The 27327-nt window shown below is 38.1% G+C and overlaps 1 protein-coding gene and 1 non-coding gene across 2 annotated transcripts in view; one reads left to right on the top strand and one right to left on the bottom strand.

The window, feature by feature from the left end:
• The first annotated feature begins 8743 nt into the window (after positions 1-8743).
• LOC126005156 (small nucleolar RNA SNORA51) lies at positions 8744-8876 on the top strand. Its single transcript, XR_007494330.1, has one exon. It is a non-coding gene; the product is annotated as a small nucleolar RNA SNORA51 (small nucleolar RNA).
• A 1620-nt stretch (positions 8877-10496) lies between these two features.
• Positions 10497-27327, bottom strand: part of TSHR (thyroid stimulating hormone receptor) — a 165586-nt gene continuing 148755 nt past the window's right edge. The window contains exons 10-11 of the mRNA XM_049770370.1: positions 14240-14425; positions 10497-11895 (exon numbers count right to left, since the gene is read on the bottom strand). Coding sequence (XP_049626327.1) covers positions 10497-11895; positions 14240-14425 — 1585 coding nt within the window. The remainder of the gene's footprint in view (positions 11896-14239; positions 14426-27327) is intronic.

Below are 27327 nucleotides of genomic sequence, written 5' to 3'. Positions count from 1 at the left end.
TTCTTCAACTTTAATGCCACATCTTTCTACTTAGTCTCTCCCTTTGGCATTTCCAACTTAAATTGATCAAAAGAGCTCTTTTTTGGTTACTATTTTCTTATAAAATTATCTGCTATTATAAAATTTGGGGACTCAATAATTTATACATTTTTCTGATCTTAAGTTAGATTAAAATAGTAATATTGTTCCTGAACTTTATTTATTTATTGCCACACCCATGATGTTCAGGGGTTACTCCTGACTCTGCACTCAGGAATTACTCCTGACAGTCTCAGGGGACTATCATTTATTTTTCTGGTAAATGTTTTGTCTTTTCAGTTTGATCTCTTTCTTTAAGAAGGGGTGGGTTAGCCACAACCAGTGGCGTCCAGGTGTTACTCATCTCTCTGTGCTTAGAGTTCATTCCTGACAGGCTCAGAGGACCATATGGGATGCCTGAGATAGAATCTGACTCCACCACATGCCAGGCAAATGTTCTACCCACTGTGCTACTGCTCTGACCCCAGTTTGACCTATTTTTGTGCTACAGATGTACAGTTAATTTTCTCCAATATTGGGTAATTCTTGTGGTTTATTTTAATTTTGAATGCATGAAGCTGATTTATGTCACTAGATACTTTTTCTTCAACACAGCTTTCGGATGGATCATCTCTGGCATCCTTCCCTGAGGGCGCCCTTCTTCTGAGGTGAGTCTTCCCTGCCCAGAGACTGCGGATATAGCTGACTCTTCTGGGCCTCTTAAGCACAGCAGACATCTTGAGGCTTAGCTCTGCTTGCTTTAGCCTGGGGACTTTTATCCTCTCTGGCATCTTTCCCTAAGGGCTCACTTCTCCTGGGGTGAGTCTTTCCTGCCCAGAAACTGTGGATATAGCTGACTCTGCTGGGCCTCTGAAGCATGGCAGACATCTTGAAGCTTCACTCTGCTTGCTTAGGCCTGGAAACTTTGATCCTCTCTGGTATCCTTCCCTGAGGGCTTGCTTCTCCAGAGGTGAGTCATCCTGCCCACAAGGGCTGGAGACAGAAAAGTGTGGCTGCTCTGCTTCGCAGCTACGCCCTCCACCTAGCCGATTAATACCACCACAACACGTAGAAAAATCCACAATACAAGCATGACGATGGGGAAACAATGCAGACCAATATCAGGCATAGAGAATGAAGATGGCAACTCAGATGATCCAAAAATGGCTAACCACGAAATTAGTCTCTCAGATATGGAGTTTAGAGAAGAAATATGGAGGATGTTCACAGAACTCAAAGAAAGCATAGATCAAGTTGAACAGAACACTAATAAGAATCAAGAGGATATGAAGTTAGAAATCAGAAAAGTTTAAACTGAAATAACAGGTCAAATAACAGGTCTGAAAAACTCAGTAGATGAATTAAAAAACTCAATGGAAAGCCTCTCCAACAGAGTAACAGCAGTTGAGGATAGAATTAGTGATCTGGAAGATGAGATGCATAACAACTGCATACAGCAGAAGAAATTGGAAAAAAGCCTTAAAGTAAATGATCAGACAATGGAAAAATTACTCAAAGAATGTGAACAGATGAAAGTAGAAGTCTTTGATAAGCTCAACAGAAACAACTTAAGAATCATTGGAGTCCCAGAGACCCAGGAAGAAAATCTTCAGGAAGAATCAACAGCCGGGGCTGGAGAGATAGCATGGAGGTAGTGCGTTTGCCTTGCATGCAGAAGGATGGTAGTTTGAATCCCGGCATCCCATATGGTCCCCCAAGCCTGCCAGGAGTGATTTCTGAGCACAGAGCCAGGAGTAACCCCCGAGTGGTGCCAGGCGTGACCCCCCCAAAAAAAGAATCAACAGTCAAGAACATCATCACAGAGAAACTACCAGAGCTAAAAAATACATGCAACCAAATCCTGCATACCCGAAGAGTACCAGCTAAAAGACCCCAGGAAAAACACCCCAAGACACATTCTAGTCACAGTGACAAATCCCACAGATAGAGACAGAATACTGAAAGCAGCAAGATCAAAAAGGGAAATTACATTTAAGGGAGCATTCTTGAGATTTACAGCAGACCTGTCATAAGAAACATTCAAGGCCAGAAGGCAGTGGTGGGACATAGTGACAAAACTCAATAAAATAAATTTTTCATCTAGAATACTGCACCCAGCAAAACTCACTTTCAGGTTTGAAGGAACTATACATAGCTTCATGGATAAACAACAGCTCAGAAACTTTACAGACTCAAAAACAGCCTTAAAAGAAAAACTGAAAGGTCTACTGTAAGACATGACTTACCAACAGACACATCAAACTTCTACACAAAGATGGCACTAAATTCTATGACAATTCTTTTTCTCAATGTCAATGGATTAAATGCACCCATTAAGAGACACAGAGTGGCTAAATGGATCAAAAAAATGAATCTAACCTTATGCTGTATACAAGAAACACACCTGAATAGTCAGAACAAACATAGACTCAAAATGAAAGGCTAGAAAAAAAATCATCTAAGCTAACAACACCCTTAAAAAAGCAGGAGTGGTCATACTAATATCAGATAACACAAACTTATACTCAGAAGGGAGTATACATTTGTAAGGGACAAAGATGGACATTTTGTACTAATCAAAAGATGTGTACAGCAGGAAGAAATCACTCTTCTAAACATATATGCACCCATGCACCCAATGAAGGACAAGCAAAGTATTTAATACAATTATTGACAAATCTAAAAAAGGATATCAATAATAACACAATAATTATGGGAGACCTCAACATGGCCCTGTCAATACTTAATAGGTCAACCAGATTGAAACCCAACAAAAATATAACTGTCCTGAAAAGAGAAATGAAAGAAAGAGGCCTAGTAGATATATATAGGACACTCCATCCCCAGAAATCTAAATACACATTCTTCTCCAATGTACATGGGCCATTTTCCAGGATAGACCATATGCTGGCACATAAAACATACCTACATAAAATCGAGAGATAGAAATTTTGCAGGCTACCTTTGCTGACCACAAGGCTATGAAATTAGATGTGAACTACAAAGGGACACAGAAGAAAAACTTTAACACCTGGAAATTAAACAACCTGATACTAAACAATGAGTAGGTCTGAGATGAAATCAAAAAGGAAATAAAAACTTTCCTAAAAAAAAATGACAATGAAGACACAAACTATCAGAACTTATGGGACACAGCAAAAGCGGTCCTCAGAGGAAAATTTATAGCTTTGCAAGCACACATCAGGAAGGAAGAAGAGGCGTACCTGAATAGCAGCTCATAGAATTAAAAAGTGCTCAACAAAAGGAACCAAAACTAGAGAGACAGAAGGAAATAACAAAGCTCAAAACAGAAATCAATAAAGTGGAAACCCAAAAAACAATCTGAAAGATCAATGAAAGCAGAAGTTAGTTCTTTGAAAAAATAAACAAGATTGATAGACCATTGGCAAAATTCACAAAGAAAGAGAGGGAGAGAAACTTGATAACCTGTATCAGAAATGAAAAGGGGAGATCATTACAGATACTGCAGAAATTCAAAGCATATTCAGAGACTACTTTCAGAAACTCTATGGCACTAAATAGAAGAACCTGGAAGAAATGGATAAATTCTTGAACTCTTATAACCTTCCATGGTTGAATAAAAAAGATGTAGCATATATAAACACTCCCATCACTATTGAAGAAATTAAAACTGTAATCAAAAGTCTGCCCCAAAACAAAAGCCCAGGCCCGGATGGATTCACGAATGAATTCTTTCAAACCTTTCAAGAGGAGCTACTACCAATCCTGGCCAGGCTCTTTCATGAAACTGGAAAAACAGGAACACTTCCAAATAGCTTTTATGAAGCCAACATCACATTAATACCAAAACCAGATAGAGATGCTGCCAAAAAGAAAATTGCAGACCAATAACCTAGATGAACACAGATGCAAAAATCCTCAACAAAATTCTGGCAAATAAGATCCAATGCCTCATCAAGAAGATCATTCACTATGATCAAGTAGTATCATCCCAGGAATACAAGGATGGCTTAACATCAGTAAATCTATCAACATAATACACAACATCAACAAGAAGAAAAATAAAAATCACATGATCACATCAATAGACACAGAGAAAGCATTTGATAAGGTCCAACACCCATTCTTGATCAAAACTCTCAGCAAGATGGGAATGGAAGGAACCTTTCTCTATATAGTTAAGGCCATCTACCACAAGCCAGAGGCAAATATTGTCCTTAATGGAGAAAAACTGAAAGCCTTTCCTCTAAATTCTGGTACAAGATAGGGCTGTCCTCTTTCATCACTGCTATTCAATATAGTACTGGAAATACTTGCTATTGCAAATAGGCAAGAAAAAAATATCAAGGGAATCCAGATAGGAAAGGGAGAAGTCAAGCACTCTCTATTTGCAAATAACATGATACTTTATTTAGACAACCCTAAAGACCCTACCAAAAAGCTTCTAGAAACAATAGACTCATATAGCAAACTGTCAGGCTACAAAATTAACACACAGAAATTAATGACTTTTTTATACATCAATAATGATAGGGAAGAAATGAACATTAAGAAAACAGCCTCATTTATATTAGTGCCACACAAACTCAAATATTTTGGAGTCAAGCTGACTAAAGATGTGAAGGACCTATAGAAAGAAAACTATAAAACCCTGTTCCAAGCAGTAAGAGAGGACATGCGGAAATGAAAATACATACCCTGCTCATGGATTGACAGGATCAACATTATTAAAATGGCAATACTCCCCAAAGCAATGTACAAATTTAATGCAATCCCTCTAAATATACCCATGACATTCTTTAAAGAAGTGGATCAAATACTTATGAAATTCTTTTGGGACAATAAACATCCTCAAATTGCTAAAGCAATCCTTGGGAAAAGAAATATGGGATGCATTACTTTCCCCAATTTTAAACTGTATTACAAAGCAATAGTTATCAAAACAGCATGGTATTGGAATAAAGACAGACCCTCAGATCAGTGGAATAGGCTTGAGTACTCAGAGAATGTTCCCCAGACATACAGTCACCAAGTTTTTGATAAAGGAGAAAGAAATCCTAAATGGAGTAAGGAAAGCCTCTTCAACTAGTGGTGTTGGCACAACTGGTTAGCCACTTGCAAAATAGCGAACTCAGATCCCCAGCTAACACCATGTATGAAGGTAAAATCCAAATGGATTCAAGACCTTGATATCAGGTCTGAAACCATAAGGTATATTACACCTAGGTAAAACACTCCATAACATTGAGACTATAGGCATCTTTAAGGAGGAAATAACACTCTCCAAACAAGTGGAAGCAGAGATAAACAGATGGGACTATATTAAGCTAGAAGCTTCTACACCTCAAAGGAAATAGTGCCCAGAATACAAGAGCCACCCACTGAGTGGGAGAAACTATTCACCCAATACCCATTAGATAAGGGATTAATATCCAAAATATACAAGGCACTGACAGAACTTTACAAGAAAGAAATCTAATCCTATCAAAAAACAGGGAGAAGTGAACAGACACTTTGTCAAAGAACAAATAAAAATGGCCAAAAGGCACATGAAAAGATGCTCCACATCACTAATCATCAAGGAGATGCAAATCAGAACAATTATGAGGTATCATCTTATGGCACTGAGATTGGCACACATCACAAAGAAGGAGAACAAGCAGTGTTGGCAGGGATAGTAAGAGAAAGGAACTCTTTTTCATTGCTGGTGGTAATGCCGTCTAGTCCAACCTTTATGGAAAGCAATATTAAGATTCCTACAAAACCTGGAAATTGAGCTCCCATATGATCCAGCTATACCAGTCCTAGGGATATATCCTAGGAACAGAAAAATACAATACAAAAATTCTTTCCACTGGAAACAACCAAGATGCCTTTCACCAGATGAATAGCTAAAGAAACTGTGGTATATATACACAATGGAATATTATGCAGCCATCAGAAGAGATGAAGTCATGAAATTTTCCTATACATGGATGTACATGGAATCTATTATGCTGAGTGAAATAAGTCAGAGGTAGAGAGATAGACACAGAATAGTCTCACTCATCTATGTGTTTGAAGAAAAATGAAAGACATTTTTGCAATAATTCTCAGAGACAAAAGAGAGGGCTGGAAGGTCCAGCTCACGACATGAAGGTCACCACAAAGAGTGATGAGTGCTGTTAGAGAAATAACTACATTGAGAACTTTCCTAACAATGTGAATAAATGAGGGAAGTAGAAAGCCTGTTTCAAGTACAGGCTGGGGTGAGGTGGGGAGGCGGGAGATTTGGGAAATTAATGTGCAACCCTGACTCATTCTCATTCAGCTGGAGTTGGATATATAGCATGTGGAGTGATTTTATAACTGGTGATGCTCATGGGTTACTCTTGGCTCTGCACTCAGTAATTACTCCTGTTGGTGCTCTGGGAACCTTAGAGGATAGCAGGAATTAAACCCAGGTTGTCTGTGACCAAGGAAATCACCCTAACTGCTGTACTATTTATAGCTCTAGTCCACTTTTAACTTTTCTTTTCTTTTTCTTTTTCTTTTTTCTTTTTTGTTTTTGGGCCACACCCGGCATTGCTCAGGGGTTACTCCTGGCTGTCTGCTCAGAAATAGCTCCTGGCAGGCACTGGGGACCATATGGGACACTGGGATTCGAACCAACCACCTTAGGTCCTGGATCGGCTGCTAGCAAGGCAAACACCGCTGTGCTATCTCTCCGGGCCCTACTTTTAACTTTTAACTATCTTTAGTTTTAACCCATGTTATGGCAATCTATTCAAAAAACTCAAAAATTAAGGAGGTGGAAAAAATACTCTAGTAACTTGACATAATTATTTCTTGGGAAGAAATTTTATTTCATGTTGTGATGTAAGTTGAAGTTACGTATCTAGAACTGTTTCCAAAGATTTTCACCTCCACAGATAAGATACATTATTTATACAGATGTGATATTTCAGATGTCACAGGTTTGAAAAACACATGCCAAAAGATAACACATTTAATTCATTAGTTACAAGTTAACTAATTGTTTTTAGCTGTGTATAATATTCTATTAAGAAATACAGGTCTAAAGAAGCTAATACAGGTCTAAAAATACAGGTCTAAAGAAGCTAATACAGGTCTAAAAAGCTTCTGCATGGCAAAAGAAACCCTACTTAATGCAAGAAGACAGCTAACAGAATGGGAAAAAATCTTTTCACTTGATATATCAGATAAAGGGCTGATATCTAGAACATACAAAGCGCTCAGAAACCTGAGTCCTTCAAAACCAAACGAAGCCATAAAAAAATGGGGAGACGAAATGAATAGACATTTCTCTGAGGAAGAGAGAAGGATGGCCAACAAACACATGAAAACATGCTCACCTTCACTCATCATCAGGGAGATCCAAATCAAGACAACAATGAGATACCACCTCACACCAGTGAGGTTGGCTCACATCAAAAATAATGGGAACAACCTTTGTTGGAGAGGATGTGGTATGAAAGGAACTCTCATTCATTGCTGGTGGGAATGCCCCTTGGTCCAACATCTATGGAGAAAAGTCTGGAGAGTGCTCAAAGAACTCAGAATTGAGCTGCCATTTGACCCAGCAATTGCTCTCCTAGGCATATATCCCCAAGATGGAAAGACATTCATTCCAAAATACGTATGCACCCCACTATTTATTGCAGCACTCAGTATAATAGCCAAATCTTGGAACCAACCTCGATGTCCAACAACAGATGAATGGATCATTAAGATGTGGTACATATATACAATGGAATATTACATGGCAGTTAGAAATGATACAATCACAGACTTTGCAGCAACGTGGATGGACCTAGATCATGTTATGTTAAACGAAGTAAGTCAGAAGACAAAAGAAAAACACAGAATGGTAGCACTATTCTGAAACACCTAGAATACATAAAAAACAAAAAAAGGACATTGAAGAAGCATAACTGCTAGAACCACAAAGAAAGACTTCATAAACTCCATTCCCTGATCTGCACAGCCACCAAGATCTCTAGAAACAGGTCTGATTTTACCATCCAAGATAAAGTAGAAGTCTTCCACATACCACGAAAGCAGCAAGAGGAGAATAAATGATCTATTTTTTTTGACGTCTTTATTTTGGTGTGGAGATTACGGTTGATGTCTCCAATATTATTTTATTTTATTTTGTTTTGTCTTTCTCTTTCTTTTTGCACTTGAGTATGATTTGATTTCAGAACCGAGATTATTGTGTGGTGCCTGTTTTTATTGTTGTGGTGCTTATCGGTTATTTAATTCGATATTTGTGTGTGTGTGTGTGTGTGTGTGTGTGTGTGTGTGTGTATTGTTGTGGTATTTTAATTACTTTTTTCACATCCTCTCTCAAACTGAGGTTGGAAGCCTCTAGACAGGACTCTGCCTATTTTCAGTATATTTGATTTTTGATTGAGAAGAGGACATATTAGGTGATGGGTATTCCCCTGATTTAATGTGAATATGTACCCAAAATACTACAGTGAAAGATATGTAAGCCATTATGGAAAAAAAAGAAAATTGTGTTTTTAATCAGAAACTTTCTTTGACTTACATGTATTATTATTATATTAATTATATTATATGTTATGTTATGTCACTATATTATGTTATATTAGTTTACCTTATTATGTTAATCAATTTTGTCCTTTAAATGAATTCTTACTTAAAAAAAAACAAACAAAAAAAAAACAACTTTAGTTTGCCCTGAAGAAAAGAAAAAAATAAATAAAAGATAAAATAAGGCCTCCCAATTCTTACCACAGGCTGTGTTCTTTACACTGGCTGTATAGAAAGAGGAGGTACAGTAAAGGCACCCCATATACACCTCAACACAGGCCCCTTGCCGGGTATGTATTGTGAATTGGGGGACAAAAAAAAAAAAAAAAAAAAAAAGAAATACAGGTCTCAGTGATGATAAGAAATGGGTATAGCTATGTGTGGGATAGTCTCAGATATGTCAGAAAGATGATCTTGGGGCTCACTGATCACTGAAATTTGTTCCACAAATTTAAGATAACTGCTTTATAAACACTGAGAAGCAAATATTATCTCAACTTGGGATGAAATCAAGGGGTTTGAGAGATAAGACAAGATAGAAAAAGTTCTAGATAAAGATCCTAATTGTTTTAAGAAGAGAAACATGACTAGGGAATAGAGATTTCTTGTGCAGTGATCAACAGAATTAAAAGAACTGGAAGGTTTAGAGGGAAGAAACCACTTTCAATTACGTTAGTGTTACAATATGGGTTTAAAACCAATTCCTAAAGACAAATTCAACAGTTAGAAAAGGAGTCTGCACAGGTAGTAGTAATTCAAAATTACCAAAATTTGTAAAAAATAAATACTTCTTATTTTAACATATGAATGCTAATCCATTTTGGGTCAGGTATTTATAATATTGTAGATATAATAATTAAATGAACAACTTAAAACCAACCCAAGACGGTCACTCAATAAGTCTTAGTTCAGACAGCATAACCCAAAAACTTTCTTGGATCAAATGTCTAGGCTCCAAAGAGGAGTTAGCAGCTTTATAAGATAAGTGGAATTTGCTATCTTAGTGCTTTTCTTTCTCTCTGTTGTAATCAAAGTATGTTTTTAAAGAAAGGATGTACATAGAATTTTGAAATTGGAAGAAGCCATCAAATTCCTTCATTTGACAGACTTCTGAGGCCCAGATCTTTGTTCAAGTTAACTGCTGTTCTTTCTGTTTTATTAACAGCTGATTCGATTAGTATGCTCTACATTTAATTTTTCCTTATTTCTTCTCCAAAATATTTCTAGAGTTTATATCTCATACTCTGAGACTGGTGGAGAAGAACAATTCTTCATTTCTTGGGCCACAATGCTAAAATATTGCCAGTGTTTCTAGGCAACACAGAACAATTGGATCACATCAGGTAGATCCTATAAAGATAGCATATTTTTTAGAGTATAAAAAAACAATTCAAAGCAAAGCCTTTTTTCTCTTCATGCTCCATAATAGTTGTTCATTGCATAATGACTGGTTTGGTGAGGAACTCAAATCCTTTTGTTTATATCAAGGAACATGTAGTTGAATTGTGCCAACATGGGGAAACTTCTTTTCTTCTGATCACCTGCCAAGTTAATAGAAATTTTAATTTCCCAAATCTTCTCATGAAATGCTTCATAAAAGTGAGAAGCTTAGTGTTGACATGACACAATTGATAGTTCCAGAGCATCTGACAATTTTATTTCTATACTTGGAATCAAAGAATTTTTCCAAAGAGTAGAGGTGACTTTCTTTTTATGTCACCTGGGACTCACACATGCTTGTAACCTTTCTTCATTCTTAGAAGTGACCATTAGGTTAATGGTGGTTCCACTGCAGACATGAATTTTTGCTCCATGATGCATCATCTACATACACCTTAAGTCATATGTATATAGCGTGTGCTATGGGGTTAGAATACATATTTAAGAATCCAGCATTTTATAAGTCCCCCTTTCATTGTCAGTAGTTTGAAGTCAATTTACAAAACAGTTTGCTTATATTCCTTTGAATTTTGATCCTGCTTATTTGGAGTTAGATGAGAGTTTCCAAGAAGTTCATATTCATCCTGCTTGTTGGGGAGACTTTGCCTCATGTCTTGGTTCACTTTTTGAAGATGAATAGCAGTGCTGTTCTTGGGAGAAACTCTCTGGCCCCGGTATGCCTGAGCCTGGCGCTTACAAATGCCAAACTTGCTGAGCAGAATGAATAAATCCCTCTGGAAGGCCCTGGTGAAAATGGCGTAGAGGAATGGATTTGCACAGGAGTTAAGAGGATAGAAGAGAACCAGTAAGATTTTGGAGTTGGTAACGGTGATGAGAGGTTTGTTCATCAATGCTGACAGAGCATAGAATGAGATTGGGGCCATGCACATAAAGTTAGTGAAGATCAATATAGCCATCCTTTTGGCAATCTTGGTGTCTTTATCCCCTGGATTGTATTGGGGATTTCTAACTGTGATGTAGATCTTCACATAACAAAAACATACAATGACAAAAGCGACTATGTTGAGCAACAGAACAAAGATAATATATGCCAGGGCTACTGGAGTCTCAGTGTCCATGGGTAGGCATATACTGACCTTGGAATAGCTGCTTATTCCCATTAATGGCAGCACAGCCAGCAGGAAGCAGCCAATCCAGCCCCCAATCATGATGATGTATGCATGCCTGAGGCGGATCTTCCGGTCCAGACGCATGGCAAAGGTGATGGCATACCAGCGCTCTAGGGTGATTACTGTCAGTGTATAGACCGAAAGCTCACTGGCAAAGACTGTAAAGAAACCAGCTGTGTTGCACCCTGGGCCTGTCTGCCAGTCAATGGCGTGGTTGTAGTACTCAGAATGAGTATAGAGGTCTACTGAGGCAATGAGGAGCAAATAGAGTCCCATGCAGAAATCTGCGAAGGCCAAGTTGCACATGAGAAAACGTGGGACAGTCAGTTTGTAGTGACTAGTTAGGAGGATGATCAGGACAAAGATATTGCCCAGGAGAGCCAACAGACTAACAAACCATACCACAATTCTCAGGACCTTGTAACCCATTATGTCTTCACAGGGGTTGAACTCATCTGACTTGGGTGTACATAGCATGTCTTCATTGCCCCCACAAACAGTGTAGTCATAGTGGCTGTCAAAAGCCTGCAAAGTCTCTTCCTGGGGATTTTTGAGCTCTTGGCCAAAACCCATCATCTCATCTTCTTGTTCTTCTAAGAAGACATAATAATGAGAGTTGCTTTGGGTGTTCTGGAGCTTAAAATTCCTTTTGTCCCCTGTATTGTCTTCATATTCCTGATAGAAGGGAACATTGAAGGCATTCACAGATTTTTTCTGACGTAGGCTTCGAATATTGCTCTCATTACACATTAAAGACTCAAGAATTCTGCAAGACAACAGAAATACATCAGATTTTGCCGAAAACCCACTAATAGCTTCAACTATGAAATCAATAAATCAATTACTAAAATCTTTATGATTTTATAGGAATCTATGTGGTCTGAGCAGGTCTGTCTCTCCTGAGTCATTTCTAACTTCTTTAATTTTTACTAGTTTTGGGGTAACAACTGCTAGTACTCAGGGATTACTCCTGGCTCTATGCCCTACATCACTCCTGGTAGGACCTGCAAGACTATGTGAGTGTCTGGAATAGAATCTGTTTTTAGGCTTCATGCAAGGTATACTGTCCCTCCAGTTCCACATTTTTAATTTCTATCTCCTCTCCTGCTATGATTCAGTGACACTGACTCTTGTGTTAGTAGTCTGCAACAACTTCAGGGAAAGCAGAGATTAAAAATATAAAATAAGGAGTGGAGATAACGGTAAAGCAGACAAGGAGTTGCCTTGCTTGCAAGCAGCCTGGGTTCAATCCCCAGGACCCCATAATGTCCCTTAAACACTACCAGGAGTGATTCCTGAACACAAAACCAGGGGTAAAGCCTTGACTATGCCACGTGTGGCCCAAAATATCAAAATACAACCCTCCAAAATCATGGGTGTTGGAACTTCACTGCCTAGGTGAGGATCTGGTGCTACTTTTTTTTTTTTTTTTTTTTTTAGCTATTTAGATCTTAGTTAATTTTTTTTTTTTTTTTTGGTTTTTTGGGTCATACCCGGCGATGCTCAGGGGTTACTCCTGGCTATCTGCTCAGAAATAGCTCCTGGCAGGCTCAGGGGACCATATGGGACACCGGGATTCGAACCAACCACCTGGATCAGCTGCTTGCAAGGCAAACGCCGCTGTGCTATCTCTCCGGGCCCTAATTATTTTGTTTTATAAAATCAAATAATGAGAGTATCTATGTAGAAAGGTTAAAGAATTAAATGAGTTTGTCCTTTTAAAGCTCTTATAATGGTATCTGGAACATTGTAAGTGACATAGAAATCTTGGTCTTTTCTATATTGTTATTATTATTATTGTTATTATTATTATTATTATTATTACTACTACTACATCTATTTGGAATGTCAGAACTACAGGATCTCTGTCTCTGGAAAAAAGAGGGCCGCCTTTACTCAGCCAAAACTTGAATTTTCTTTCCTTTGAGAAGCTTTCCCTAATTCCCTTAAATATTTTTTTTTGGGGGGGATTTTGGGTCACACCCAGCAGTGCTCAGGGGTTATTCCTGGCTCTACGCTCAGAAATTGCTCCTGGCAGGCTCAGGGGACCATATGGGATGCTGGGATTTGAACCACTGTCCTTCTGCATGCCCTTCCTCCATGCTATCTCTCCGGCTCCCCCTTAAATATTTTTATTTTCCTTTCTCTAATATAAACACAATACAGGAGGTTTTTAAACTACTTTGTTTATTGCTATGGACAGAAGAGTGCTAGACAAAAAATAAGCACTCTACAACTACTGATTAGTCAAAGGAATAAATGAAGACTATTTTGCAGTCATATTCATGAAACTAAGATTCAAATTTCCACTGTCCCACCAGACTCAACATAGAAGATATATTTTTTTTAAAATTTTCTTCCTATGTTCTGCATGTATAGATTAATCTATTAGGCTTGTGAAAATCCAAGGGGTTGCTTATGTAAACCTGTTTGGAGGCTAATGAGAAAGATGGACCTGCACCTGTTGTCCACTTTAGCTCCCCACCTGTGTTCATTTCCTGTGCAGGGTTATAAAGACTCAACATGGAATCTGTTATCACCATGTCCATCTCTCACACCTAGCTTTCTGCGGGTGTCACAACTGCATGGATCTTTGTGAAGTCGTTCAACTTTTCCATTGGCTTCTACCTTACAATGATTGCTCATTTTATTTTGAACATTAAGTGTCCATCTGTAGCTATTTTACAGAAACCAAGAGAAAGTTTGTAGGACGAGGCATCAATGAGAATCCAACCAGACAAATATTGCCCAATTAGTTATGTTGTTTCGAAGTTTTCCTTACCTGAGACACCCCAATATCTATTGCAGTATCCAATATGAAGCATATGTGGAGGTCAGAAACTCATTGTATATTTTTGCATAATTCTACATTATCTGGTTTTCCCTGTGTTTCCTTCTTTATTTCTTCTTATGCCCCCACCCCAGGACCATCTAATTATTTCTAATTATTTCTCATCCACAACCAATCTGAGTCCACAGAGTTGTGTCTTATCCATTTTATATTTTTCATAGATATTTTCATTTCTCCATTTTTCTTTCAACTATAGGCTTTCCTAACCCCTGAAAGTAATCCAGGGCATAGTCATTTATATCAGACATCTTTAACTTACCCTCTGATTTTCTTTTGATTCTTAAAAGCACAGCAATGGCTTGGATAAGAAAGATCAGCCCGTGTGAGGTGAAGGAAACTCAGGGAAAGTGGAAGTTTCTTTAGAGTCCAGGTGCTTCTTGCTACCAGTTCCTTTAGGTGCTCCAAGCCTTTGGCTGGCAAGGCAGTAATACTGGTATGAGACACACTACCCTCGGGAGAGGGAAAAATAGAAATACAGAGAGAAGTAGTGAGTAGACAGACCTCTTAACCTTAAGCAGAAAGTTAGACAAGACTGATGTTAATGGGAAATGATATTATTTTTTCTTCTATTGAATATACATTTGGATTTAAAAAATACCAATGGTTGCATTAGCCCTTAGGATGACTTGGATGGTGGATGGAGGCATTTGTCCTTAGGCTCAGGACACGTGGCTCCATCCTCAATTAAACCGTCAGGTCACCATCTTCAGGTGGTCGTGGCAGATATTGAACTCACTCACAGGCAGGCTTCATGAGAGATAACATCTTTATTCAGCCCTTGCCAACAGATGTGGCTGTTAACCGTTTACGCATGCCATTCTTAGCTTGCCCTGCGTCTTAACTCCTTTCAGTCATCTTCCTTCTGACCGCCATGCTGGCAAAGACCTAAATTGCCCGATCCCCTGGGTCAAAGCCCTTATGTAACCTCTCCAAGACCCCTCCCAGGAAATGGGAGGGTTCTACGCAGGTAAGAATAACATAAATCCACTTCCAAGACCCTTCCCAGAAATGGGCGGGGTCTCAGGTAGATACACCTAAATCCAGGGTGAAGTTACACCCAATCAGCACAATGTGTGCTGTACAGAGCATATGATGTTTGGGGGACAATGAGGAGCCAGGGATCAAACAGGGCTCCAGTAAGCAAAACATGCGTTCTAGACCTTTGGATGATTTCCTTAGCTTTTGTGTTCTAAATTCTTTACAGATAAAATCCACTGGTGTAGGAGGCTGGAGCAATAGCGCAGCAGGTAGGGCATTGGTTTGGCGTGTGTTTCACTGGTCCAAGGAAGATGATTATAATTCAAGTTTAGATATAAGGAACCCACATTTATATTGCTTGGAGATCCAGAGTTCACTGATAATAGTAACAGTGAGCAGTCACATTATTTTATTCAACATAATGTATAAAGATTCTTGGAATCAGTGATGGGTAACAATTTACTCTGGAAAACATTATATAAATATTAAAGGGTCTTGATAGTGAAATATATTTGAATATACTACAAGGAATCTAAATTGCTCTAAGTATTTGTGAACCAAGGCTTAGGGATTGATAAACAACTGAGTAATATGGACCTCATCAGTGTAATGCAACTCTGCTAATGATGTGGGACTTGAAAATCATAACCAGTCACATGATTAACCTGTAAAGCCAGAACAGTCTCTTTAAAACGTTGTTGATACATATTCTTAGGAAGAAAATTCTAATATTTTAGCACTAACTATGTGAGGTCAGATTAAAATGGCTTTTGAATTAAAAGAAGGAGACAGGGAGGCTAGAGACAATGTAGAAAGTGTCGGTAGCTAAAATAGAATTAATTCAGCTCAGAGAAAGATTAAAGGAGGCCAGGTAGGCACTTGTCTTGCATGTAGCGAGCCCCAGTTTGAATCTCCTGGTACCACATAGGTCCTTGATATGCCCACAATAAGGAGATTCCTGAGCACAGATTCAGGAGTAACCATTGGGTACTTGTACTTTCCACAAGTAAGCTGAGTTCGTTTTATTTATACTATCACATTTTCTGCTCTTTTCTGAGGTCCAATGAACTCAGATTCTGTCATTTCCTATCCCTTTTATCTGAACTAAAATACAGCTTGAATAATATCTTAAAAATTTCACTAACATCTCTCTAATTTTGTATTATCTAATTTTGTATTATTAATTTTGTATCATCAACTAAAAGTCCACTAAATATTCCCAATACTTCGTTATTTAAGAAAATTCTGTTTAATTCTATTTAAAGAGTATAACATAGGGGAAAGTTTGAGGCCGCCTTTCCCCTGCACCAGACCGCAAACCGTTTGCACCTTGGGCTAGGACCTTTGGTCAGGTTTGAGACCACCCACCACCTCCACTGGACCGCAAAGATAGTCTAACTTACACCATACAGGTCCAGTCAGCTCAGATCTAACACTCAATTTGCTCAGATAATCCCCAGCCCATAAAACAGGATAGCAAAATCACTGAAGCAACTTGTAATATCCCTATCATACTTAGACAAGCCACCTGGCTAAGGAAAAAGAAACTCTAAATCGGAAATACCTTCAAGCACTTCTAATACAATGAGTACAGCAGATCACTTTATTAAACAACCTGAAACCTCAACATTCAAAACCATCAAATGCAAAGAAATATGGTAAACTAAGGAAAACACTAGCAGGTGTGGAAATGGAGAGAACTCCTATCAAGTTTCCAAGTCCACCAAAATGCATGAACCCAATAGATGAGACTCTAAAATCGACAATGAGTGCTGTAGCAAGGAAATCAAGGACTCACTAGCTTGTGAGATAAATAAATCTATAGATGGGCCGGAGAGATAGCATGGAGGTAAGACGTTTGCCTTGCATGCAGAAGGATGATGGTTTGAATCCCATATGGTCCCTGAGCCTGCCAGGAGCGATTTCTGAGCATAGAGCCAGGAATATCCCCTGAGTGCTGCCAGATGTGACCCCAAAACAAAACAAAACAAAAAAAGAAATCTACAGATGTAGGCTTGAATACTCAGAGAATGTTCCCCAGATATACTCTCACCTAATTTTTGATAAAGGAGCAAGAAATCCTAAGTGGAGGAAAGAAAGCCTCTTCAAAAAGTGGTGTTGGCACAACTGACTAGCCACTTGCAAAAAAGCGAACTTTAGACCTCCAGCTAACATCATGTACGAAGATAAAATCCAAATGAATTAAAGACCTCAATATCAGACCTGAAACCATAAGGTATATAGAACAACACGTAGGTAAAACACTCCAGGACATTGAGACTAAAGGCATCTTCAAGGAGGAAACTGCACTCTCCAAACAAGTGAAAGCAAAGATTAACAGATGGGAATATATTAAAAGTGCTCGCTGTCAGTTGCTCCATAGGAAAAGTACATCTATATTTAAGATGCAGCAGATAATACTACATAGTGTAACCATATCCTATAGCCTCACCACCACATTGATTAGTACTCTAGATGTGAAAACTGTGCTTATCCTAAAAAGTTCCAGCCACTATATAATCCTGAAACCTTTATTTAGCAAAGATCACCCCCATCAGTAATGAAGAGCCTTGAAAGTGGAAAACCCTCTGATATCCATGCACTGGCCCAATCCTCTTTAACTTATTATTATTATTTTTTTTTTTACCGATTTACTTCTTTTTTCTTTTATCTTTTGTTTTCTTCTTCTTTCTCTTCTAAGCCATATCTTACATTATTTATCTCTTTCTTTTTCATTCTTTCTTCTTTTTTCTTTCTTTCTTTTTTCTTCATTCTTTTCTTTCTAACTTTTCTATCTTTCTATCTCTCTTACTTTTCTTTCTTCCTTTTCTATCTGTCTTTCTTCCTTTCTTTCTTTTCTTTCTTTCTTTCTTTCTTTCTTTCTTTTTCTTCTTTCTTTTCTTCTTTCTTTCTTTCTTTCTTTCTTTCTTTCTTTCTTTCTTTCTTTCTTTCTTTTCTTTCTTTCTTCTTTCTTTCTCTTTCTTTCTTTCTTTCTTTCTTCTTTCTTTCTTTCTTTTCTCTTCTTCTTCTTTCTTTCTTTCTTCTTCTTTCTTCCTTCTTCTCCTTCCTTCCTTCCTCCTTCCTTCCTTCCTTCCTTCCTTCCTTCCTTCCTTCCTTCCTTCCTTCCTTCCTTCCTTCCTTCCTTCCTCCTTCCTTCCTTCCTTCCTTCCTTCCTTCCTTCCTTCCTTCCTTCCTTCCTTCCTTCCTTCCTTCCTTCCTTCCTTCCTTCCTTCCTCGGGGACCATATGGGATGCTGGGATTCGAAACACCATCCTTCTACATGCAAGGCAAACACCCTACCTCCATGCTACCTCTCCGGCCCCTATTTATCTTTTCTTTCTTTTTTTTTCTTTTTTTCTCTTTTTGGTTTTTGGGCCACACCCAGCATTGCTCCGGGGTTACTCCTGGCTGTCTGCTCAGAAATAGCTCCTGGCAGGCACGGAGGACCATGTGGGACACCGGGATTTGAACCAACCACCTTTGGTCCTGGATCGGCTGCTTGTAAGGCAAACGCCACTGTGCTATCTCTCTGGGCCCTATTTATCTTTTCTTAACTCAATTATATCTTAAGAGCTCAGACCCAGCCTATGAGGGCCAGGCCTCCAACAACCTAAGAATAGGACACTAATGTTATGTAGGCATGAGTTTGTAGACAGTGGACTACTCTCTGATTGCCAAACCTAAAATGTAAACAAGCCATGCCTAAAATGCATATAGCCCTGCTTATACATTATCCATCCTCCTCCTTCAAAAATCCTTCTATACTCTCATCCAATTCTAATCTATTATCCTTCCCTATTTAACCCTCTTTACCTTCAGTTATTAATCTATTAGGTACTGAGACAAACCTCCTGCTCCAATAAAGCACCACCAAGCTCCCAAACCGAAAGGACACCCCCACAGCACATGCCTTGGCAAGAATATACAACCAAAACTCCTGCTGACTCATGCATTATGGCCCTTCTTCTCACTCTCTTAATTGTGGACTGTTGTATGCTACCAATTCAGCCCCAGAAGGACCCCAGCCCAAGGACATTTACCTCATGGCTGCAAATAATTTCACAACCCCCAAAAGAAACTATGTGTGATAAAAAATGTCCTGGATTCCACCTCCCATAAGAATATCTCAAAAGACTCAATGGAGAAGCCTATATTTCCTTTATATGTTTAATACCTCTATAATAATACCTCCTAGTCTGTTTATTCCCAAATGTAAGCTAGCCTTGTAAACAGTATTTTTTCTTTAATGCCTTTTTTAAGTGTATTGGGGTGGGGGTTGGGTCACACCTGGCAGTGATCAGGGGTTACTCCTGGCTCTATGTTCAGAAATCGCTCCTGGTAGGCTCGAGGCACCATATTGGATGCTGGGATTCAAACCACCGTCCTTCTACATGCAAGGCAAATGCCTACCTCCATGCTATCTCTCCGGCCCCGTTTAAGTGTAGTTTTATTTATTTCATATATGTATATATATATATATATATATATGTATGTGTGTGTGTGTGTGTGTGTGTGTGTTTAGAGAGAGAGATTTTTTATTTTTTCTCTTTATCTTTCCAATTTCACCTGTTTTGGTTCTGTTTGGTATGAAAACCTACAAGAAAATTCTTACCTGGGATGAAAGCTCAGGTCAAAACCAGGGCACATAGATTGTGCAGGCTATCATTTTTACCTGCAACACCAGCAATTTAATTTGGCACCATCCCCTTTTGCATAGGTACTCTAAATAAAGGGAAATCTTATGCACAAAAACAAGCTCTTATCTACTAGGGATAATAATTCATGCTTTTTATAATACAGGGATGCCTCCCACCATAAACATGTGTCATGTGGACCCAATCTAGACCCCATGTGATTGGACAGCGACTGTCCAACCCAGAACCACATGGAACTGACACAGGTCCCAGCAACTGCACCAGGAACCAAACTCCTCCTGGGGAAACACTAAATACCATCCCGGCACCAACTTGTACCAGTTTTAACATGACATCCTGACATGAGGAAACAGCAACAACTTGATCTAAGAGAGGGCTGTCCTATCTCATCACCTAATGGTATGATGCAATCAGGAGACATGCCATCCTTTGCCCTAAGCAAAAACCAAAATCGCTATCTACAGGATACTAACTTGGACAAACATGGACTGGACAGAACCTATTGAAGGACCAATGAGGAAGTTTCTAGCCTAGGCCTTGGCCTAGGTTTCATACAAAAACCAAGATCACTAATTTGAGAGGTCTGACTTTGACAACTGTGACTGAGCAGAACTTCTGGAACCATGTTGAAAGACTATATTCTAAGTTCTATCCTAGGATCTGAGCAAAAACCAAGACCACTAATTACAGAAGACTGATTACAACAACAGTGATGGAACAGAACTCCTAGAACCATAAAACAAAAACAAAAACTCTCTTCTAGCCTTCACCCTATGACCTATGCAAATAACAAGATCTTTAGCTACAGAGGTGGGATGTCATCATCCACATCTGAATGAAAAGTTTCCTGGCACCATAAAAAGACCTTGGAGTGTGAAAATGAGCGAATATGGAGCCTGTAGTTGTTCCCAAGGTAGTATGCTTCAGAAACTCTGTATCTCTTAAGCCAAGGGAATTCCTGTTCTAATTTTCCCCATATTTACTGTGCCTATGCAAAAGAAGAAGAAGAAGAAGAAGAAGAAGAAGAAGAAGAAGAAGAAGAAGAAGAAGAAGAAGAAAGAAGAAGATGATGAAGAAGATGAAGAAGATGAAGAAGAAGAAGAAGAAGAAGAAGAAGAAGAAGAAGAAGAAGAAGAAGAAGAAGAAGAAGAAGAAGAAGAAACAACCCTTTTTAAAGTAGTTGCTGGTCTGGTTTTTGTTTGTTTTTTATAGTTGATGTTTTGGTTTTTGGTTTATATTTTTTTTATTCTTTTTGTACTTTTGTTGTTACTGCCTTATTGTTTTTTTTGTTACCTTTTTTTTTCTTTTCTTCTTCTAAATGGATATTTATAACACCTAGACAGACTCCTAGTTTTTCTTTTGTTTTTGTTTGTCTTTTTCCCCTTGTTTTTGTTTTGTTTTGTTTTGTTTTCTTCTCCCATACCTTTTCTTATCTCTACAGCAGAACCAAATTACTGGAATCACCTTGATCAGCCTCATAATTCGAGGGGAAAAAATGCATGGTACTAAGACCAGTCATACAATCATTTAGTGGAAATAAAAAATGATCAGACTTGAACACTAAATCCAAAGTCAACGACAACAGACTCAATACCCAATCTACAACAAGCTGTACAAGTGGGGAACAGTTGCTCTAGCATTAGGAGGGATAAAGGAAGGAGATATGGGATGCATGCTAGGAACAGGGCTGAAGAGAGGACAACATTGGTGGTTGGAATGCCCCTCATTTATTGTCACTATGTGCCTTAAACATTACTGTGAAAAGATTTGTAATTCACTTTGACCACAATAAAAAATAAAAAAATAAAAAATTATATGTTGAACATAATCTTTGTGGTGCCAGAGACTGAATTGCACAATCTCACATAATGGCAGATGGTCTATGGCAGAACTATATCCCCAGACCGTTAACATAATTGACAGAATTAGATTCTGAAGTAAACTCTAATATTCATAAACCCGTTCTTTCTCATTAATGTAATTGGCCTTATCTAGGTACTTACATTTTCAGCATTTATGGCTGCTAGATCTTGTCACTTGTTTTGATAAATATGGAACTTGTATATGAATTTCATTCCTAATCACAGATCTCTGGTACTTGGGGAGGATTTTCCATATTTGCTCATTTGTTTTGTATTTGATCTCCATATTCTAGAATTTAGTATTTTTTAAAGGCTCCTAATGGTAAGACTTACTTTAGATACTTAGCATATGAAAAATGATTCTCAAGTGATTTTTTTGTTTGTTTTTTGTTTTTTGGGTCATACCCTGCAGCGCTCAGGTTATTTCTGGCTCTATGCTCAGAAATCGCCCTTGGCAGGCACAGGGGACCATATGGGATGCCGGAATTTGAACCACCATCCTTCTGCATGAAAGGCAAATACCTTACCTCCATGCTATCTCTCCGGCCCCTCTCAAGTGATTTTTAACATTAGGCAGTTATATTTAGAAATTGGCATAAAACTTTGCAGTAAGAAAGAGGATTGAGGAATTGTAAATTCAGTCTTATTAGTAAATTACTCTTCTGCCTCATGTTGCCATTCAAGGCACCTCTATCAGTCATACAGTCTATACATATATAAATAATACAATATAAATATATAATATAATGTTAATATAAGCAGTGAAATTATTATTAGCTTTGAGACCACACTCAAAAGTGGTCAGGGTTTATTCCTAGCTCTGTCAGGGATCACTCCTGGCAGTGCTTAAATGTTCTAGAATCGAACCAGGGTTAGCTGCTTACAAAGCAAGCTCCTTATACTATTTCTCTGATTCCTGTGTTTATATTTTATTAGGTATTGCTTGAGAAAGAAAACATGTTAGTAACTTTTCTAATTACTACATCATAAACCATCACCAAATTAAATGACATAAAACATCTTTTTATTGTAACATAGCTTTTGTGGATCAGTAATTTGAACATGGCAAGGATGGCTAATCTCTTTTGTGTACTGTCTTTGCTCAGCAAGAAAGACGTGGAGGCTGGGGCCACTCAGTAGTCACTCAGTAGGTTTATGATTAGTTTTCGTATCCATGTAAGGATCAGGGCTGAGATGAGTCAAAGCTGAACTCAATTGAACTTACATAACTTGGGCTTCTATCATCACGGTGATTAGGTCCTGAGAGGTAGCATCTGGAGTGTTCCAAGAAAACACTTGACAGTTTTGAGACATGAGGACAAAGATCCCACTTCAAAGAATTTGGTACCTTATTTTTATCTATTAACTTTTTTACTTATTGATTCATCATGAAATACAAAATTGTTCGTGACTGAGTTTCAGTCATACAATGGACCTGTCCCTTCATCAGTGTCCACTTTACTTCACCAACGTTCCCAGTTTTCTCCTGTCCCCAGTCTGCCTCTATGACACTTTCCTTTTTGCCATTTTTTCCTTTTAGGTACGGTGCTGTTCCTGAAAGCGTAACATGCATATTACTTTTCCTCTTTAAGCTCTTCATTCTTATCCAGAGTGATCAATTGGCACTGTGGTTATAGTGGTCATTAGCCCCTGATCTAAATTCCCTTCTCACATCTTGACAAGCTTTCTTCTAAGGACTAGTCCTCTTGGTCTTCTTTTCTATTACTACCTTATTTTTAATTTGAAAAAAGTTCTGAATATAATTGATGTAGAGATTGGTGAAAAATGGCATCATCACTTTATGTATCAGTGCTTCTATACAAACCTATACACTAAACCAACTAAATTATAATCTTTAGTAGCAAATCCCAAAAATGAACATTATTTAAGATACTCTCCAAGTAATGTAGAATCTTATTGCAATTCTTCTTGTTTACTTATTTTTAATAAAGTAGGCATATACTAAAGACAAAGGAAAAAAATCCATGTTGAATCCAAAGAAATTTAGGAAACAAAGGAGGACACCATAACTATTAATTTGGGACCCAGAGTTCTGAGCTTCAGTGTCCTAGAAGCATTTACTTTTCTTTGATCTCCAAGTATTAGAAGTCTAAAACCACAATACAAGTACAACAACTAATATTCACAGACTCAGTAGGAATCTTGGGGGAAGAAGTGTTTCTCAGCTCGGCTCTGTAGGAATCCACAAATCTAATAAGGCAAGGGTCATGTTACATGTTAGAAGTCATATTTTTCTCACCCTAACTTATTATTTGCTTTCCTAGAATTTAGGATTTCTTAAAACTTCCTTATTTTCTAAATTAAGGTCTTCAAAATATATAAAAAATTTAAATTTTGTTTTTTAAGTGAGAAGAGCATAAAGTTAGCAATTAAGAGACCCAGATCATTTATTCATATACATGGATAAATTCACAACCAGGGAAACCCATTTCTCTGTCTTGACTTTGGAATTTTCCACAAAAAGCCTATCAAGTGATGGACACTGAACTTCATGAGAATTCATTTCCAGAAACTATTTACTCACAAAACCAATTGTGTTTTAGCTGAGCTGGGTAAGCATTTTGAAGCCTAACTATCTGGATCATAGTAGCCATCTCAAATGAAGTGTCTCAAATGAAATTAAAATAACAGGACCTGTTTCTGGAAAGAGTGAATCCTGCAAGATTATATAACTGGCAGGAGTATCTCAGAATGTTTTCATTATGCCAGGGATGAAAAGACCAAATAATATTCAAGGTCATAAGCAGAATACATTTCTCAGAAGCAAGTATTCTCCAATCTGCAAATATTAGAAATTTTTTTGTTGTGAGAGAAAATATTTTGTTGTTGATTATAAAGATTATCCTCCAATTACAATTTAAATAAGTTCAGTTACAAATGTTTCAACAGTAATCTCCAGTGTCCTCTATGTACTGGTGATACTGAATGTGGATTTTTCTAAAGGTCAGTATGTTGAAACTTATCCACTAAAAATGTGTACTCATCTGAAATATATCTAAGAAGAGAAATAAGACTTAATAATTAAAAAACAATAATTAATTTGTTAATATGGAATGAAATATAATTAAAATATTAAAAGTACATGTAATTTAAGGTCTTCAAAAAGTATGCTTATAAGTACTAATTTGTTTTAAAATAACTTTTAAAACATGGGATGCATTTATCAAAATTATAATTTCTCTTTTGGGGTGAGCCTTCCAAGAAGTACTTAGGGTGCGCTGGCCATTCTCAGCAACTCTAGGCCCAGCTATATGGGACTGATGATTCAGTTCTTAGGCCCATGAACTTGGCTGAATCAGGGGTCCCTAAATCATAGGAATTGAATTTGGGGCCTCATAGATGTGGTCTAGCAGTTTGAGTCTAGGCTCAAAAATGTTTCTTTTTTTTTTTTCCCTTCGGTTTTTGGGCCACACCCGGCGGTGCTTAGGGGTTACTCCTGGCTATCTTCTCAGAAATAGCTCCTGGCAGGCACGGGGGACCATATGAGATGCCGGGATTCGAACCAACCACCTTAGATCCTAGGTCGGCTGCTTGCAAGGCAAATACGGTTGTGCTATCTCTCCGTCTAGGCTCAAAAATGTAAGCTCATTTCCATGACTCTATATTCTATGTCTTAGTTATAGTTCTAGATTGAACTATACATACATGAATATATGTATGTATATTTATTTCTTATTTTTCATACTTGTATTTTAGTGGAGGAGAGGACAACTGGAAAAAATATAGTAAAGCACAGTAGAAAATATTCAAGGAAGAGGAAAGTAAAGACCCAGGTCTGGTTGCCCATAAGAGATAGGAGAATTAGGAGATGAGGGAGGCTTGATATTTGGAAAATTCTGACAGACTCTCTAATGCAATGTTTCCCAAGTGATGAGTACTGTCCACTCCCACCTCTAAGCAGTGGCATTGGAATGATCTTAGAGAGCAGTAGAAACAGTGCAATGAAGTGGGGAGGGGACTGCTTTCTCTGTATGTCATTACCAAGGTATATTTTTAGGGGAGCTAAGTATTTTCTTCAGAAAAGGGAGAAGTAGAAAAATAAGTTTGAGAATCTCTGATCTAACATGAAGGCCCTAAGGTAACAATGTACCTGAGGAAGCAAGAAGGCCAGTAAGATTGGAACCAAGGCCCCATGGGTACCGGAGGTAAGAAATATGTGAAAAGTCAGAGATGTAGCCAGATTATGTGTGCTTATAAGTTATTAAAAGGGTTTGTTGTTTCCATCAGAGTCAGGTGATAGGACTGTGCCTAGAAAAACTACGAAAGGTAATGGGAGTTCAGGGTCTTAGTACAATGGAATAGGCCTTACACACAGCCTACTTAGTTTCAGTTTCAGAAGTAAGCGTTGAGCACTGTCAAGTGTGGAGAGGAGACAGAGGAGATGGGGGAGGAGAGAAAGGAGGAGAGAGAGAAAAGAGAGAGAAAAAGAGAGAGGAGGGAGGAAAGGAAGAATGGAAGGGAGGAAAGGGGGAAGGAAGGGAAGAATGGAAGAAGGGAGGAATAATGAGGCTCTCTGAAGAATTAATATGGATATAAGAAAAAGAGTTAGGTCCCCATGTTCACATTGTGCATGCTCCAGGGACTCACTCTTTTCTCAACAGGAAGGTAAACCAAGACATGAAAAATCATTGGTAAGGGCCCGGAGAGATAGCAGAGTGGTGTTTGCCTTGCAAGCAGCCGATCCAGGACCAAAGGTGGTTGGTTCGAATCCCGGTGTCCCATATGGTCCCCCGTGCCTGCCAGGAGCTATTTCTGAGCAGACAGCCAGGAGTAACCTCTGAGCATCGCTGGGTGTGGCCCAAAAACCAAAAAAAAAAAAAAAAAAAAAAAAAAGAAAGAAAAAAAAGAAAAATCATTGGTACACCGACCATGCAGCCAAAAGCTGGCAACCTTGGGAGAAGTGTATGGATCAAGACCTGCCCTGCTGAAGCCATGCCTGTTGCATCATCCATCACCCTGTGGAATTTCTGACTTTTTATGTATTTCTTAACCCCTTTGCCTATAACCCTACCTCACCACTCCTCTACAATTCTCTTTGGAGATATCAAGTGAACCAAACTTCAGGTATTTCAGTATTTATGCTGATATCACCATGGCTTTTATTGGAGCGAGTGTAGGCATCCTCCTCTGCATTCTACTTCTGGGAAGCCTGGCAGCTGAAAATACAACCCACAAAAGTGATGGTATCAGTAGTTCTTTGAATTGTTGACAACTTCATTTGTTTGATGCTGCAATCCCTATAGGAATACACCAATTTAAATGCCAACGTGTAGCAGATATAACTTAATGTGCAGAAACAAATGAAATAATAGAATGGACAGCTAACAACAAGAGCTTACTAAATCTTCTGCCATTGTCTTAATCAGTACATTGGAGATACTATAAATTTCACAAATTTGTTTGCCACTGTCCTTATTTTTCTTTTAAAAATATTCTTTCTTCTATTCCTTTTCCCCTTATTTTTCTATTCTGTTTTAATAACTTTGCTCTCACTTATATATTTCCCAATGACCTAATTGGAGATTAAATAATTTTCAAACATTTGCTTGTCACTGACTTTTTGATTTTTTTAAATTTTCCTCTCTTCTGTTTTCTATTTTATTTTTCTTTCTATTCCCTTTTAAATAACTTTGATTTCACTTATCTTGAAAAAAAATGTATCATGATCAACTATGTCAATTACATGATGCATTTTCTTTAAATAAATTTAAAAAACAAGCAAAAGAACAGAATTAAGGATGACTGCACAATTTCTAGCCAGTATCTAGAACAGGGTTGCTATTTCATGAGGTGAGTGAAGTAAACAAGTGAGACAGATTTGGAAAGCATCT

The sequence above is a fragment of the Suncus etruscus genome, chromosome 3, assembly GCF_024139225.1.
Source record: "Suncus etruscus isolate mSunEtr1 chromosome 3, mSunEtr1.pri.cur, whole genome shotgun sequence".
NCBI lineage: Eukaryota > Metazoa > Chordata > Mammalia > Eulipotyphla > Soricidae > Suncus > Suncus etruscus.
This window is presented reverse-complemented; position numbering and strand designations above follow the sequence as displayed.